At 43.8% G+C, this 17098-nt stretch overlaps 1 protein-coding gene and 1 long non-coding RNA gene across 2 annotated transcripts; both read left to right on the plus strand.

Moving 5' to 3' along the window:
- The first annotated feature begins 515 nt into the window (after positions 1-515).
- On the plus strand, positions 516-2704 carry LOC142824454 (uncharacterized). The gene is made up of 2 exons (XR_012899331.2): positions 516-601; positions 1373-2704. It is a non-coding gene; the product is annotated as an uncharacterized LOC142824454 (long non-coding RNA).
- Positions 2705-14002: 11298 nt separating this feature from the next.
- LOC149521695 (uncharacterized) lies at positions 14003-16510 on the plus strand. The gene has a single exon (XM_089773347.1). The coding sequence runs from the start codon at positions 14003-14005 to the stop codon at positions 15905-15907; it is 1905 nt and encodes a 634-aa protein (XP_089629473.1). The 3' UTR covers positions 15908-16510.
- The last annotated feature ends 588 nt before the right edge of the window (positions 16511-17098 follow it).

Genomic DNA, 17098 nt, shown 5'->3' on the forward strand with positions numbered 1-17098 from the left:
TGGTTAAGGTAATTAGCATCTTTGTTAAATTTAAGCATGAAAGAAAGTTCTGAAGTTTCCCTCTAATCTGGTGTTAAAGTCTCTTTGAAGTGAGATGCATGTAGTAAGGCCATTAAAATTATGTCCAGGTAGGTTGAAATGAAAAACAACTGGTTTTTCCTTGTAAAGATGTCTGATGTCTGATTTGTGGGCATTAATCCTTTGGTATATATGGTCATGCCAATTCTCTTCCAGAATATGATCTGAGGAAGTGAGTCTGGCCCACAAAAGTTCATCACCTATTAAACCATCTTGTTAGTCTTTAAAGTGCTACATAGTTTTTCCTTTTGTTTTTGCAAGATCAGACTATCATGGCTACCTCTCTATTACTATAAATGATATAGTCATACAAGTTTTTAAAAGTAAGTGTAACAGACATTCCCATCCTTTAAATGATATAACAGTGAACAATAGAGAAATGGAACAGTGATTTGGTGGAACTAAAGTTCGGGGAATTTTGGGGAAGTATTTCTGTGTGACCACCTACCTCTATATAAGGTTAGCTTGTGTGTGATGAGAGTAATTCAGGAGGACCTGGAGAAAGTTGGTGGCTTTTAGAGAAGTATGTTTTTTCTTTTCTACTTATACATTTGAAATTATTCTTGGCTGTTTATTTTGTGATAGCTGCACTATGATAGTATGTATGTATACACAATGGGAGTGGGTATGGTGGTGTTTTGTTTTAGTAATTACATATGTGTGTGAAATATAAAGATTAAAAAAAAAAAAAATTTTCCCTGAAACTTCTTGTTGACTAAAAGGAGAAGACTTTCACTACTTTGTGAAATACAACTTAAATATAAACTCTGGATTAGCTTGTCTCTCTCAGAACTCATGGCAAGTAGGTAATATAAGGGGAATAATACATGTAATGACAGTACCCTTTTACTATAATTCACAACTGGTTGTGAGTCTTTGACTAACTTAGTAAAGGAATATTTGCTTTACTGATATAAACCACTATTTGTTTTTGATGCCATGGGCCCAAATTCACTATATAAGAAAAACTTAAGTTCTTGCCATCTGTATGCACAATAAAATGCAGTCCTTGACTTAGAGCTATTTCCCCTTCTGGGAAGGGGAAACTACTAAGCCATGGTTCAACTGTTGATGATAAAGGGGGAGGGTAAAGAGTGAGGGATTTCAGATTTGATGAAGTGGTTGTAGGTAAGAGGACAAACAAGCAGCTGAACTTGATGAGCCAGAATTAGTGACTGCTGTAGGTCAGGATCAGTGAGGGTCTGTTGGCATTTGGACAACATTACAAACTGTAAAGATAACTACCTAAGGGGTTAAAAGCATGGCTACTAACGTTGATCTTTCTATCTTGCAGCTGAGATGCTTTGTGGTGGACTCTAGAATATTCCTGAGACAGAAGCCCAGTAGCCATCTCTATACTGCTGTAAAGAGGTGAAGACTTCTTGCTGCCCCTTCCTTCAGAGTTCGTTACTGCTGGTAGTGCTGCTCCACTGCACCAACCATGGGAGGCAAACTCAGCAAGAAGGGGATCAAGGCAACTGAAGATCATAAGGGTGAAGGAGAAGTTGCAGAAGTCACACCAAAAGATACCAGCAAGGCCCAGCCTGTAGCTGGGTCTACCAACCTGCAGAGTGGCAAAGATTCCCAGAAGGAAGACCAGGAAAGTAGGGGAGACTCTACAGAGAACAAGCAATTGGAGGCAAGTGTAGGTGCCAAGGCAGAGGTACAGCAGTACACTGAAGAGGGACTGGTTTCTGCTGCTTGCAGCAAGGCTAATCTACTCCATTCTCAGGAAGTCCCTCCCCCTACAGGGGAGGAGAACAGAGATCAAGGCAGTACTGAAGAGACCTCTTCTGAAGCTCAAGGAATGAGGTGTGCCGAGACTCCAGCCTCAGACAGGAGCTGTTAGAAATACCAGCTTTTTTTCCTCAGCATAAACCCTGTAACCCGATGATATGACTTCATTCTTGGGGACTACAGTCCAGCAGAACTCAATCCACTTGTGTGACTGATTGTAGCAGAGCAAAATGCAGTGTTGGAGCACCAATGCTTACAACAACCTGTCTGAGCTGTAGCTTGTGCTCTCATCTCTGACCTCAAGCCACGTTTTCCTAAGGAGGATGTCCTGTGCGGTGGCAAAAGAAGCCTGGGTTAACTCCTGGAGCACAATGCATTCTGTTAATGACCCAAACAAAGACCCAGCTTCAACTACAGCTTCCCTGGCTCAGACTGTAATTCTGTTGTGATGGGGGATTGTAATGATGCACTCGAATCTACCTTTTCAGAGGATCCCATCAATCTAACAGTGGTCTGGGGTCTGTAGCATTGCATTAAGTAAAGCAGTGACTGAATCCAGGAGGTTATGATAGCAAGCCTCTGTTAAACTGACAATCTTCCTCTTGTAAACCAAATCACTCACTTCCTTGTGGTGGTTCCATGAGTTGTCCTGTACCTGTGGTTGACAATCTACTCTCATGAAGAGACCTGTTAACAGAATGACAAGTTGGGCTCTGATTTTTTTTTCCCTGCAGATTAAAGTGTTAATCAGCATAATGCATGATTTTTTTCCTCCTGTATGTGTGGCATAATTGGGCATGGAATCTTGTACTACGACTTGATCTCACAAGAGAACCTGTCTGGATGTAACTTCCAATAAATACTATTTTATGATTGCTGCAATCTATAATGTTTCTGACTTCTGCCTTTGTCAAACTTCATAACCTTGTGTGGTCCATAGACAGTAAGGGGGAACATGAGTTACAGTACTTGAGCAGCCAAAGGGATGACTACTTCATCATACCACTTAGGCACCAGCCCTCCAATGCTGCCTAGCGTTGTAGGTACTTAAGTTTTCACTGGTCCACATTTACAAAGACCCAAGTTCTGATGCCAGCCCAAATCTAACAAACGGCTAGGACCATACTGCAAGCCAAAGCCCTGGTGGCCTCAGAGTAAAATTCTTAAACTAGATGCCTGCCTTGCCATAATTGCTCAATCCTGTAGTGCAAGTACCCTGATGGCATTCCTCATGAAACTCAGGAAGCAAGTGGTGTCTGTACCAGAATATCCCAGTGGCTAGGACAGTCTCCTGGGATGTAGGAGATCCATTTTGAATTTCTGATCTCCTGACTTGGAGTGGAGTGGCAGCTCCTTCTGTCTCTAGCAATGATTAAGTATAATAGCTCCAAGAGACTACGAGAACCACTGCAGAATACTTGGTAACCTTGCGTTTCAGGCACTCCCTGCAGAACGGACAGCTAGGCTCCAGTCCGGCTTCCCTATCAAGCACAGTGGGAATTCAAAGTTTGGTGCCCCACATCTTGAGTGACCTGGCTGCAGGTCAGGGTTCCCTTTCCTTCAGGCAAAAAGGCTGCCCTATCTTACATGCTTCCTCCCATGAAAGAGCTGTGAGAGCAGAGAGGGGCCTCTCTGGCACCTAGGCGCTGAACATCCATAGGATGGGTTTAGGGCCCTGAGGCTTCCTCTGACTCCTAGCTGGCTTGTTTGTTTCCCTGTGGCTGAGAGCTCAAATGGCACTGAATTCCCCCCGGCAATAGGGTGCCTAGGGTTTAGATTCTTGGGTGTTGCAGAGTCTATGTGAATTTGGCCCTAAGTGACTTAAGAGCACAAATCCAATGAGTCAAACAGGCCAAGCATTCTACTCTTGATGAGTTTGGCTTTGGGACATTCAATGTTGAGAATTCTGTGTTGCCCTAGAATGTTGCACTATGTTTCACAGAAGTAGGAGGGATTCTTGTTAATATTCATCTATGCATGAGCTGATTTAACTTGATGGCAGGAAAGAGTTTGACATGAGCTGAACTGGCCCTACTCTGGCATACGGCTGCATTATGCTCCCTGCTTCACCTGAATGGGCAGGCTTTTTCAGTGTGGTACTCAAAAGGAAGGGAACCTACCTTTTCAAATGAGCTCTTTCCATTTCCAACTGATCATTACAGCTTGAAATTTTTTAGCAAAAAAAAAAAAAAAAAAAAAAGAATGTGGCCTGCTGTCACTTTTTTCATTCTACACCATACATCAAACCTTGACTTGTGCTCTTCTTCTCTCTTCAAAAAAATCTCTGCTTGTGAGCTACTGCTAACAAAACCAGCCGTAATAGAGCAAACCTAAGTACTGCTCGGTATACAATTTAAATTTGTTCATGCCAAAAACAAAGAAACCTCTAAGACATTCGGAAAGGATGAGATCTCAGGAGCCATTGAATCCAACCACCTGCCCAAAACAGGACCAATCCCAACTAAATCATCCCAGCCAGGGCTCAACATCCAAACTGAGCACAGGAGTCTTTATTCAGCCTCCTAATGCTGATCTCTGAATTACCCATTTTTCAGTACTAGATCTCGATATTCTTTACAAAGGAAGTCCGTGTCTATATACCCATTTTACAGAGGCGGGAACTTGGACATAAAACAGTGAAGTGACTTGCCTATTTTCACCCAGCAGGTGGTTGGCAGAATGAGGACAAGAAACTAGGTCTCCTGATTCCTAGTCTAGTGCTGTATTCCCTAGGCCACATTGCTGGAGCATTTGATAGTGACCTTTACTTTATGGGGCTCATTGACCTCACAGAGACTACGTCTAGACTGCAAGCCTCTTTCAAAAGAGGCTTTTTCAAAAGATACTTTCGAAAAAGAGCATCTAGACTGCAACCTCTTCTTTCAAAAAACCGAGCCGCTTTTTCAAAAGAGCACCCAGGCCGTCTGGATGCTCTCTTTCGAAAAAGCCCTGTGTGCATTCAAGAATGCCTTTTTTCGAAAGAGCATTTTCGAAAAAAGGTGTTCTTCCTCGTGAAATGAGTACCACCATCAAAAGAAAAGCTGTGTGTTTTCTATTATCGAAAGAACGCGGCTGTAGTCTAGACGCAAGTGAAGTTTTTTCGAAAAAACCCTGCAGTCTAGACGCAGCCAAAGAGACTGGCCCAAATCACGTAATTTGTTATGCTTGTACCTAGTGCCAAAACACTTCAAACTAGACTAAAGCCACATCTATACATACCGCATCAGAGATCGATCTTCTGGCGTTCAATTTAGTGGGTGTAATAAAGACTTGCTAAATCAAATGCTGTCAGTGCTTCCATAGACCTCTCACTGGGGAGATGGCACCAACCTTGGCTTAAGGCATGTCAGCTCCAGCTATGTTATTTACATAGTTGTAGTTGCAAATCTTAAATTGATTTTCTGGGTCTAGTATAAACCTGTCCTAATGGTTCCATTGTGGGTAGTGGTGGGGTTAACACCGCTTTCCCAAATTAAGAACTCTCTCAATGATTACGGTTTACCTGACTGCAGTGGGATGCCTTTTAAGATACTCTTCTATTTACATTTGTCCTGTACCCATTCCCTGTTAAATGACCCTGTTTCTGTCCTTATAAAAGATGCACAATGTGCATCTAATTTAATTCATTGCTCAGTTTGCTCCTAGTTTAATGCTTTTCTCCGAATGTATCTGTTTGTCTCTGGTGCAGTTATACTCACTTTCGTTATGCTAAGGATGAACTTGGCACATATGTTTTGGGTCGCATGCTGACTTTGGTCATGACCATGTAGAGTTATGCCTATTTCCTGGTGCACTACATCTCCTTGGGTGCTTCACTGTAAGAGTGCATTCATACCTATGTCCAAGAAGTTATTGGTATCCATCAAAAGGGACCAACAGGGAAGAGCTGAGCCCAAGAACTGAGTGAATCCACTATGAGGGGGCATTCCATATTATTAATAGGAATATGATAATGAATATGACGTAGGTAAAATATGCTTTGTGAGCTACTCCATATGGGATATCATTGGAAAGGTTATGATTTACTGACATGGTTTATCCTATTTGTATGCCTGCATCATTTCTGTATCTGTAGTTACAAATATTGTCTGTGGATTTATTATCAATGTGTTCACATGAGGAAAAGCCTATTACAAGCCCACTGGGTACAACGCTGAAGAAGCCAGACATGGAGCTAATGGCCCATTAGCAAGCACAATGAACTGTACAAGAACTTGGGTTTCCTGTAAGCATAAGAATCAGCCTGTAAGAACTGACTGCTGGCTCGGCAACAACCTGTCGCCACGTCACCTGATGCTGAAATTCATCTTGTATTGGAATCTCTCTTGTGCTGGATCCATTTGGACTCTGCACTTTTCCACAAGAAGAGAAGGGGGAGGGTCAGGTTTGTCACACAGGATTTCTACCTCAGGCAAATCCTCCTGAAGAGTGCGGAGTGAGGTAATCCTGATTGTCAGTTCTCCCCTGAGATTCTACCCAAGATGGCTGCTGGTTTAACATGGGCAGACTGGACCCAGAATAGAAGGGCTCCCCATGTGTGCAGAGAATATTAGAACCACGTGGAGGGTGAGAACTTGTGTGTAACGAATTCCCTAAGTGTATTAGGCTTATTTTGCCTGTTCTGTTTTATTTTGCTTAGTAACCTACTTTGTTCTGTGCTAAATCTTATGACAACTTAAATCCTACCTTTTATACTTAATAAAATCACTTTTGTTTATTAATAAACCCAGTGTAAACAATTGTTAGCTAGCAGGGGCAAGGAGTCCATGCATATCCCTCTTTACATTGTGAAAGAGGGTGAATTGACATGTCCTTACTCTAGGTAGTCTTCCATACAGAGTAAGACAGATATATCTGGGGTTCAGAGGGGCTGTGGGACAAGGTCTCACACTGTACTGCTTTCAATACAATGTCCCTGTGTCTCAGTGGAAGCAGGCTGAAGAGCTGAGCTCCACAAGAAAGGGTTACAGGGTGCCCTGGCTGTCCGGAGAAGCAAGATCCAGTGAGATCGTAACACATCAAGTGACAGTCCCGAAAGGGTCTCATCCCATCACACCCACCGTGCATTCATCCCAGAGCTGGGGCTCTTGTGTCCTGTGGGGCTGGGCTTAGCTCCAGGCATTGTGTCCTGTGGGGCTGGGCCTAACTCCTGCCACACACGGGCATATCGTGGCTCAGGTTTGGCCCAGCTGCTCCTCCATCATGACCGAGTGGTGGCAAGGTTATATTTGAGTGAGAAGTGCTGTGCCTGGTCGCTGGGCCTGGTCACAATGCCTGACTGAGGAGCGGCTGGGACAAGCAGCATGAGGGGGAAGTGCCCTGAATTGTTTTAGATATGGAAGATTGTCTTGAATGGCCTCTGGGAGACAGGCAGGAGCTGGGGGCGGGGGTGGATTATAGCATTAGGAGAACTAGAACGGGGCTAGATTGTGATAGTGGCGATTTGGACAGGAGTTGGGAGGTTGAATGGGACTGGACTGAAGGGGGGGGCAGATTTCAGAATTGTGAGGGGCTCTCTGCTCTTCTCTTGCACCAGGGCTTTCTGGGATCTTGTTATGCTTCTGCCCCTATCACATTGCCTGGGGCAGTGAAACTATCCTATGGAAGGAAGCGATATTTTCCTTCCTTCCAGAGTGACCCAGGAGAGTTAAGGATCTCAGTGAAATATGTGTGAAAAAGTGAAAGGCTTCTCGGTGAAGTAATGTGGGTCGGGGTGCGGAAAGGGCAATGGCCATTTCAGCTTTTCACTGCAGAGTGCATTCTGTGGTCAATTTCAATCGTCTGCTGCTTATATTCTTTGCTTAAATTGAAGCACCACAGCAAATATATAAAAGCATTTGAAGAAGAGTTATATAAAGGCCCTACGGCACAACCTCTCTCCATTTAGTATGAGCATGTGATTTAGGTGAGCTCTTTAGAGACATCTTAGATAACTAGAGATAGGGAGGCTGATTTAGTACTTTCCTTGGCAGGCATTAGATTTCATGGACGGTGAACAGATTAAAGCCAAATACCAGCTGAGCTGACTAGAAATGTGGAGTCCTAAATCTGATTTCATATGTTGGGGGGATGGAAGTGGATATGCCAGGATCAAATGTGGCTTTGTGATTTGGGGTAGGGGTGGGCTAGCTCTTATTCAAACTGCTGCTGAAAAATATGTCGTGTAAGACTCTGTAGCCCCTCAATAGGAGGAACTTTGCAAGCATATTGCAGAGCCCAAATCTTCCCTCAACTACGATAAGACCTCTTTTTGTCTCAAACTGATTTTTCCAGAGATAGATAGGGGCAGAACTTGCCCATGTAGCTGGAGCTTAGTTAATAGCAGTACTTGCATCAAATAGAATGAAATGTACTTATTGAATACCCAATGGAAAAAGTGAAACAATGACTTTACTATGTAAGTAAATAGATAATCAATTACACAGAATGATCTCTTTAATAAAAGGTGCATTTCTTATACTGGCATTTGGAACCATAATTGGTCTACAATGAGTCTCTAATGCATGCTTCTGTTAATATCAATGACTTAGCCTTGTAAACAAGAGGAAGCTAAAATGCCAGTCTATGGAATGACAGAGCTATTTATATTAGTCTGACTGTTGTTAGGAAAGTGGCTATCTGTCCCAGCCTGCTTTACTAGTGGCAAACTTTTTTACTTCTGTCATGAACCCTCTAGAGCAGGAGCAGGCAAACTTTGGCGCATGACCAGATCTGGTCCGCCACCACCATCTGTGACGTAGTGGGGGTACTTGCTGGGCTGTGGTGACCCCTGCTGTCTGGAGCAAGACCCAGCAGGGAAAGCCTCACTATGCAAAGGTAATGCCAAACTTGTTGAACCAGTGGCCAGACACCCCCCCATGGAGAGGAACAAAGGAAGGTGGAATGCTGCCCTGGCTGGGGGGCAGGGCTGGAAGAGGGTTAGTTAGTTCCTGGCTGGAAGGCAGGGAAGTAGGAGCTGGGGAGGGGGCTGGGACTCCCCTATCTCAAGGGGGCACTGAGGCCTCTTAGCCCCAGTTCCTGTAACCAGATTACATCTGTGCTGCGCTGTGCTGGAGGAGCAATAAACCACCCTCAATTCCACTGGCTGGTGCAGTCTGTTTGTGCCATTTCGGGGTGCAGGAGACGGGGAACCCCCAACGCACCGTCACACCATCCTACGGCTCAGAGGGAGACTCCAGCAGGCTCCCTTCCTTCCGCATCCCCACATGCTGCTCAAAGCAGCCTATTGTGGGGGCCATATGGTCTGCATGGCAGGAGGGGGGTGGTGAGCTGCCTCCATCCCCAAAACAATATCACAGCTCCCATTGGCTGATGATGCCTGCCACTCCCCCCAGGGAGGCTCACAGCACTCAGAGAGTACATGGCCCCAGCAGCTAGCTGCTGTATTTGCAATACATTGGCATCCCTCTCCTTGTGTAAAGGGGATTTGGTAGCTTATTCTTGTCAAGCCAATTGGATGTTTTCTATGAGTTTTACAGCCTTCCTTTGAAACGTTAGTTTTCAATACAGTGGATGAATGCTCCCCTATTCCAACACAGCTAAACGATTTTACAATGCTAATCACTAAACTATTTCACTAAACTCTATGGCTACATCTAGACTGGGATGATTTTCCAGAAATGCTTTTAACGGAAAAGTTTTCCATTAAAAGCATTTTCGGAAAAGAGCATCTAGATTGGCATGGACGCTTTTTCACACAAGCTGTTTTTGCAGAAAAGCGTCCGTGGCCAATCTAGACGCGCTTTTCTGCAAAAAAGCCCCGATCGCCCTTTTTTTGGGCAAAAGGGACTTTTGCGCAAAAGGGACTTTTGCCCGAACGGGAGCAGCATAGTATTTCCGCAAAAAGCACTGATTTCTTACAGTAGGAAGTCAGTGCTTTTGCGGAAATTCAAGCGGCCAGTGTAGACAGCTGGCAAGTTTTTCCGGAAAAGCGGCTGATTTTCCAGAAAAACTGGCCAGTCTAGACACAGCCTATATGTCTTGAGTAGTTATCTTTCATTGATATTCTCCTGCCTACAGCTTTGTGGTTAGGACATAGCTATGGGTCATTTCCTGAATTACCACATTTTCAGATCCATTGTTAGGCAGGTATATTCACCAATAACCAAAGAAAAAAGACACTTCAGTGCATCAGTTCTACCTTTCCAGTGATGCGAATGTTGATGTTATATGTCTGCACAATTTGTGTAGAAGATGAGAAATATAGTCTCTATTGGAGTACATGGCTCAGTGTATTGCAACATGAAAGATTAATGGTCTTTTTAATATTTGTAACTCTCAATAACTATTGTATGATCACTGCAACTGAGATCATATCTCTGGAAGTTCATACGTAGTGTATATTTTAAAGAAGACAGTAACACAAACTCTAATGGTTCTCGTTGTCAATGGGCAGGTGTTACTTTACCTGGCAGCAAAAAGACAGTGACCAGGTTACAGAAACTTTATCCTTACATGCTGAATAGGCGCTTAGTTCTGCAGAATGATACCACTTTTGAATGCTGAGGACATTTGAAAATGTATAGCTATGATGCTCTTAAAAGCCCATATATCATTGCTAAGCATGTTATTATTTCCAAGAAAAAAATAAAGGTGTCCAAATGACAAACACAAGAGAGTCCAGGTTGCACAATCAGATCTTAAAAAGAGGGGAAGGGATTCATGTCCAATACTCCACTTAGTAGCATCATGACAAATGGCTCCCTATGGCATTTCCTCTCTGAAGTCTCCCACTTACACTACCTTGCCGTGGCAGTATTTGTTTCTATGGGCTGCTGGGGTGTCATTCTACATCAAGAAACCTGTCTCAACTCAAAGAGCAGCATTTCCCTGAGCTCTAATAATGCTACTGAAATAGTAATTCTAACCTGCAGCTAAGAATTTGCTCTGCATATAGCCAAATTGAAGTCTAAAACTACAAAACATCCCTTAAATGAGAAGTAGCACCGTGAAAGAAAGCCTACCAACATCATATCAGAGGATTTACAGATTCTCAAATATAAAGCATATACTGGTAGTAACACAATACTTTCAAGCCACTCTTGTCTTGTGAAAGGAGCCACCCAGAAGCCGAAACTATGATGAAGAGCAGTTTGAAAATGGGTTTGACTACTTTGCCAAGTCTTGTTTCACCTCCTTTCAGAAATAGTGTCCATCCTTAGCTAGAGTAACAAGAGTTATTTAAAGAGAGTATTTTAAGCCAAGTAGTGTCCCCTCGGAGCATGTTATATCTGAAGCCAGAGACTTGGTAAAACTTCACAGAAATAATCCTGTCTTGCTACTTTTTCATAGCTAATAAACCAGTTAAGGTAGCTCAAGGGCTTCCTTTATTTGCTAGAATCTCAAATGAAGATTAATTAGCTGAGATTCTTAAAAAAGGACAGTGTGACTCTCCCATCACTTCAACCTTCAGGGTCACAAAACATAAAAGTTAGACAAAGTTGCCACAAAATGTAACAGTGCCCTCTGATGCACAGAAAGATCAGTCTTCTGTGGGTAAATGTCCATGGAGCACTTACAACTTACACCAGCTGATGATCTGCTTCAGAGTCTCCAAAAGCAGGAGACACTCCCACCTGTTAAATGACCTCTGAGAGGTTAAATATTCAATTATTTTAAAAAATGGTTGGCCGAATGGCCTTGAGCTAAAGGCACAGTGTCCCCAGTGTATCTTTATTGAAGTTGAATGAGTGGGGGAATTTTTCCTAGTTTTTGTTAAGTCTCACATAGGACCATGTGCAAATGGCAGGCTTATTCCTTGGTGATGCTATCCATTCTCTACTACCCAGGCTGTTATAAAACTGCCCAAGCTTACTCCATTGCCCCATATTTTTGGCCCTTCCTACATTAATTTCCTACTTTTAGCTGAGATCTAGCACCCACCTGCACGATAATAGCATTTTTACCAGTGTAGTTGTGTTGGAAAATGTGTCAGCTAACATGGGGTTTGCATTTAGCATGGGTACATAATCAGTGTAGTTACTAGAGACAGGAAAACCTTATATTGTTATTTGTATTATTGGGAAGACAGGTGCTAGATCTCAACTGAAAAGAGGCAGTGAAAAGAGATGAAAGTCAGAAAAGGCCTGGATATTTCAAAAATCCAAGGCCACAATCTTCTTTTATTTTTTTCAGGGCAAAAGTGTGAGGTCAGGAGCAATAGTACAAGAAACGAAACCAGGTTTTGAATCATAACATTTTGGAGCTCTTTTAAAAACGTTGCCGTCCAGCTCATGTGACCCATCTAATCATGCATAAATGCTTCCACTCGGGCCAGGGCATGCTCAAGACCAGCCTTTCATGACTAAAAATATTTAAGAACATAAGAACAGCCCTTCTGGGTCAGGCAATGGTCCATCTAGCCCAGTATCCAGTCTTCCAACAGTTGCCAATGCCAGGTAGTTTGAAGGGAATGAACAGAACAGGCAATCCACAAGTGATCAACATTTGTAGCTTAAACATATAAAAGCAGCCACACAAAGCTATAAAATGAGACATTCATCTCCAATTTTAGACTATACACAAATAGGGATCCTACTATATGGGAACAATCACACAGAGGAACTAATGTTCAGGGAGCTGGGGGAAAGTAATTTTGGTGCCACCCAGCCCTATTTAAATCCAGCATGAGGCTTGAGAGATAGGTGTGTTGAGGTTTTAACTTAAACTGTGGTGTTAGAGGCTGTCGTTCTTTTACAGCGGCCTGGTAAGTGGTAAGCTTCTCTAGAGCTTTTATTGCAGTTTTGGGAAGGAGTAGAGCATATATTTTGGAGGTGGTTAGTCTCTTGCATGTTTCTGAAGCCTAATGATTTAACAATAATATGTGAGGATATATGTGGTTTCTTAGAGACTGTAAGAAAGGACTGTGGTTCTGGGGCTGGCTCTCTCTAAATATAATATATGGGGGGGTGGAGATGATGTGTATCTTCTGTAACAGCAGAGGTTGCAAAAACAGTTCTAGCTAAGCTATATCTATGGTGCCCTACTCTCTTGCCAAACTGACTTGTGGCAGAAGTTGTCTGAGACACAGGCACTTGCTTCTGCAAGTGAAAGCTATTAAAAAATTCCATGTTGCCTGAGCAGTGGACAATTCTTCTGTGAAAAGCAATAACTTCCTTGTCAGGAAGGTAAGCAGAGAAGATTTTGAATAAATACAGATTTGTACATTTTAATAAAGTTGGCTTCCTTAAACTTGCTTTGCAAAGCATAGCTGCTCTCACCTATGTCTCTAAAACCTGTTTCTCTAAAAGTCCATGATGTGGGCTTGGTCTTGTTGGCAACTATGCCCTATATCCTGTGTAATGACAGAACAACTGTATCTCAATGAGTCTGCCATTGGAGAAGAAGCCATGTGAAATTGCTTAATGCAAAACTGCTCCTTAGGTGGCTCTGTGGAGCTGATACAGCTGTGGGAGAATAACCAGAGCACATCATAAGTGCTAATTGCACAGGCTTTATTTCATAGTCTTGCTATGAGACCAAGGCAAGTTAGTTTTAAATTCAAGTAGTGTTACTAGTTTGAGGCTTTAATCTCTTTCTATATGAAGCCATGAGACTACCTAGAGATGCATTTTAACTATGGAGGGGCTATGCAGATTAACTTATTGAGAGGGAACCTTAGGAAGTGAGAAAAGAAAATCTTTGTTATATGTAATGGTTGCAGGCCTTAATGCATCCCTTTAGCAAAATCTGTCCCTACCCACTTTCCTTTCTGTATAGAATTAAGTGATCCTACCATTTTAAACTGGATCTCTGCACTACAGCCTTATTAACTACTGTGTTAACCCATCCATGATGGACAGCTGTAAATCCTCTTCTACTCCTCCACTCCCCCAGGGTTCCATGACAGTAGATGATTGCTTTATCTTGAAGTTGTTTGAATTGCTCTCATCACCCAAAGATACTTGGCAGGTGGTGCAAAGGAATAAAAACAAGAATAAATGAATATTTCTCCCTTTCCTAAATGTTAACATTTTGCAAGCCTGAGTAGCCAAGCTGCGAGACTGTTAATGTATTTGTTAATGTCTTGCAGGTGGGATGTTTACTGGCTACTAGGATACTTCTGGAACAGAAATCAAGAGCCTTTCACAGCCTCTCCTAGCCCAGGAAAACTCTAACTGCACTGTATCAACAAGAGTGAAGCCATATGAGACTATTCCCAGCTAGGCTGCTGCTATAGGTCTTCAGCATGGGGTGCAAATTCAGTAAGAAGGGATCTTGTCAGTTTTGTAAGAAATGCAAGGACAGGAAGACTGGAGAGGCTGAGATTAGTGAAACACACCCTATAATACATGCCTCACAGGAGGCTTCAGAATGCATGGAGAGCCAGCCTCCCATCGGGACTGGGAAAGACATTGAGCAAGCCACTACTGAAACACTGTGGCCGGAAGACACTGAGGAAGCCGGTTTGCAGACTGCACAAAGCTGTGATGCCCAGGCTTCTGTACAGAGCACAGAACAGGCTTTCCAGGACAATAGTGCCCAGCCTGCTGCAGAGATGGAGCAAGAGACTGGAGAAGCTGAGCCTAATACAAAGATAACCCAGGGCAGGCAGCATGTGGCACAGACCCCAAAAGGTAATGAGTCCCAGTATGCTGCAGAGATACCAACAGAGGGTGCAGAAGTAAGACAGGCTCAGTTGGATGCAGAGATCAAGCAAAGTCCTGAGGCCTGGCATATTAAACAGGATTGCCAGCCGGTTTCATGCATCACAGAAGACCACATAGATCAGTCTGCACCTGTGGCAATGCAAGAATCTGGTTTGATGGAGATTACTGTACAGGCAACTGCAGAGATTGCTGAAGTCCAGCCTACTGTAGAACACATGCAAGAGACACACCAACACACGGGTGGAACCCAGCCTCTACAGACTCCTCAGGAAAGAGAGGCTGTGTCCGAGACTGACCAAGAAACTGGTGAGGACCAGGCTTCTGCACAAGGTGCACTGAACACTGGTGAGGATAAACCCACTACACAGAGCGTGCAAGAGACTCTGCAGCACCCTCCTGAAACCCAGCTTGCTCAAAGCCCGCAAGGAACAGAGATCCAGACTTCTGCACAGGCCGCACAAGGGGCTGGAGAAACCCAGCCTGCTTTAGAGACTGAGCTATTGCTTGCTGTAGAGGCTGGTGAAACTCAGCCTGCTGGAGACAGAACCAAAGAAACTGAGGCTTATCCTGCTGCAGACAGTGCACAAGAGTCTAGGACCCATCCTGGTCCACAGGACAGAGAGCTTACTGCACAGTCCCTGCCAGCTGCATGCGCCACAGACGCGACCAAGCAGGCTGAAACTGCTTTGCAGCCTGCACCAGAGGGGCAGGCCCAAACCACGGCATGTGCTACAGGAGAAAATTGGCCGGCACAAGCCGGAGTTGGGACCGACCTTCCTGCCAAAACTAGAGAGACAGGAACACAAGGTCCACTTGGGACCCAGCTGACTATGGAGGCCCCACAGAGTACTAATGACATCATGGAGCCCAGGGCAGACCTTAGCATGGGCCCTGTAGAACCCAAGGCTTCTCAAGAGAGCCCACTGGAACCTGTGACTGTTCCTATGGAACAAACCATGGCAAAGCCCCAACCTACAGCTCAGGTCAGCCAAGAGGCAGAGGCTCAGCATCCAGCACAGATCCCAGAACTGAAGGAGAAGCAGAGTCAGCAGAGCGACATGGATTCCCAGTCCGGTTGTGCCCTGGTGGCATACAAGGAGACACCGGGGAATGCTTCGGTTCCAGGGGAGGAAGATCAGGCATCTGAACTAGTGGCCCCAGAGGCTGCAAAACCAGAGCTGCTGCTGAATGTGGAGCAAGTGGCACCTTCCCCAAAACTGCCAGTTTCTGATGCCCCTGAAAGTCTGGTAGCAACGTCCCAGCTTTTGGACTGCTCGATACCCAGAGCCTGCAAGAGCGAAGGGGAAGAGGGTGAGACTCCCAGACCCCCAGAAAACCAAGCATCGGAGGGTGAAATGGCCCCAGCATCAGACCCCACAGCTATCAGTGACACTGGACTTACTTCAGAGGAGACCCAACAAACAGAGGTAACGGATTCCATGTCTGAGCCCTACAACCTATGTAGAAGGACCTGCTGCACCTGAACTTCACTTCTCTGGCCTAGCTAATATCTGGAACAAACTGAACACTGACACTTAATGTTTCTCTTTGTTCAATTCCTGACCTTGAGTAGTCAATAGGCTGAAAGGCAGATACCAATCATGCCAAACAGGAAATGCCCAGAACACAATTTCTCAATGCCATGTGACTTATTTCCACTCTCCAAATGTGGATTTGGGAGACTGGCTTTCCATCTGGGCCAGGCCAATCTGATCCACATACACAGCAATTTTCTTCTACAGCCTGCACTACAGTGGTCAAGGAATGCCTTTTTTTTTCCCCCCATGCTATCCCACTGTGCCATTGTCCCATATGTAAATTAATCTGAAAGTTCTTGGACTATAACTCTGCATTTAAGCTATTGCATGTACAAAGTCTCTTATATTGTCTTAATAGTTACACATGTGTCTTATGGAAACCATCAACAACCACTGTCTGCATTAAAACTATTTAACTTTTTGTAAATGGTATAAATGTATTGGTGTCTGCACAACTACTGCACAGAACTAGTGATTGGATAAATTGCTAGCAATCTAAAGTATCATTTTAATGTTTGTTGCAATAAATATATTTACTGATCATTTAAAGTGTGTGCCTGGTTCTCTGTATTACATGTTTAATATATCTTGACTGAATTTGTCATACTGGGATATGTACATTATCTATAACTTCTGTACTCTATTGTGAGGCTATGTCTAGACTGGCATGATTTTCCACAAATACTTTTAACGGAAAAGTTTTTCGGTTAAAAGCATTTGTGGAAAAGAGCGTCTAGATTGGCATGGATGCTTTTCCGCAAAAATCTAGATGCGGTTTTATGCAAGAGCCCTGATCGCCATCTTTGCGATCAGGGCTTTTTTGCGCAAAACAATACCGCGTTGTCTACACTGGCCCTCTTGCGCAAATGCTTTTGCGCAAGAGGGCTTTTGCCCAAATGGGAGCAGCATAGTATTTCTGCAAGAACACTGACTGTTACATGCAAGAGTCAGTGTTCTTGCAGAAATTCAAGGGGCCAGTGTAGACAGCTGGCAAGTTTTTTCCGCAAAAGCAGCTGCTTTTGCGGGAAAAACTTGCCAGTCTAGACACAGATAGTTGGAGATTAAATACAAATGTGTTTTTACCAATTGAAGGGCTTTTAAAAAAAACTGTCCAGTTAACCAGCTGAATCTAGAACG

Source organism: Pelodiscus sinensis, chromosome 25 (genome assembly GCF_052426305.1).
Source record: "Pelodiscus sinensis isolate ZL-2025 chromosome 25, ASM5242630v1, whole genome shotgun sequence".
Classification (NCBI taxonomy): domain Eukaryota; kingdom Metazoa; phylum Chordata; order Testudines; family Trionychidae; genus Pelodiscus; species Pelodiscus sinensis.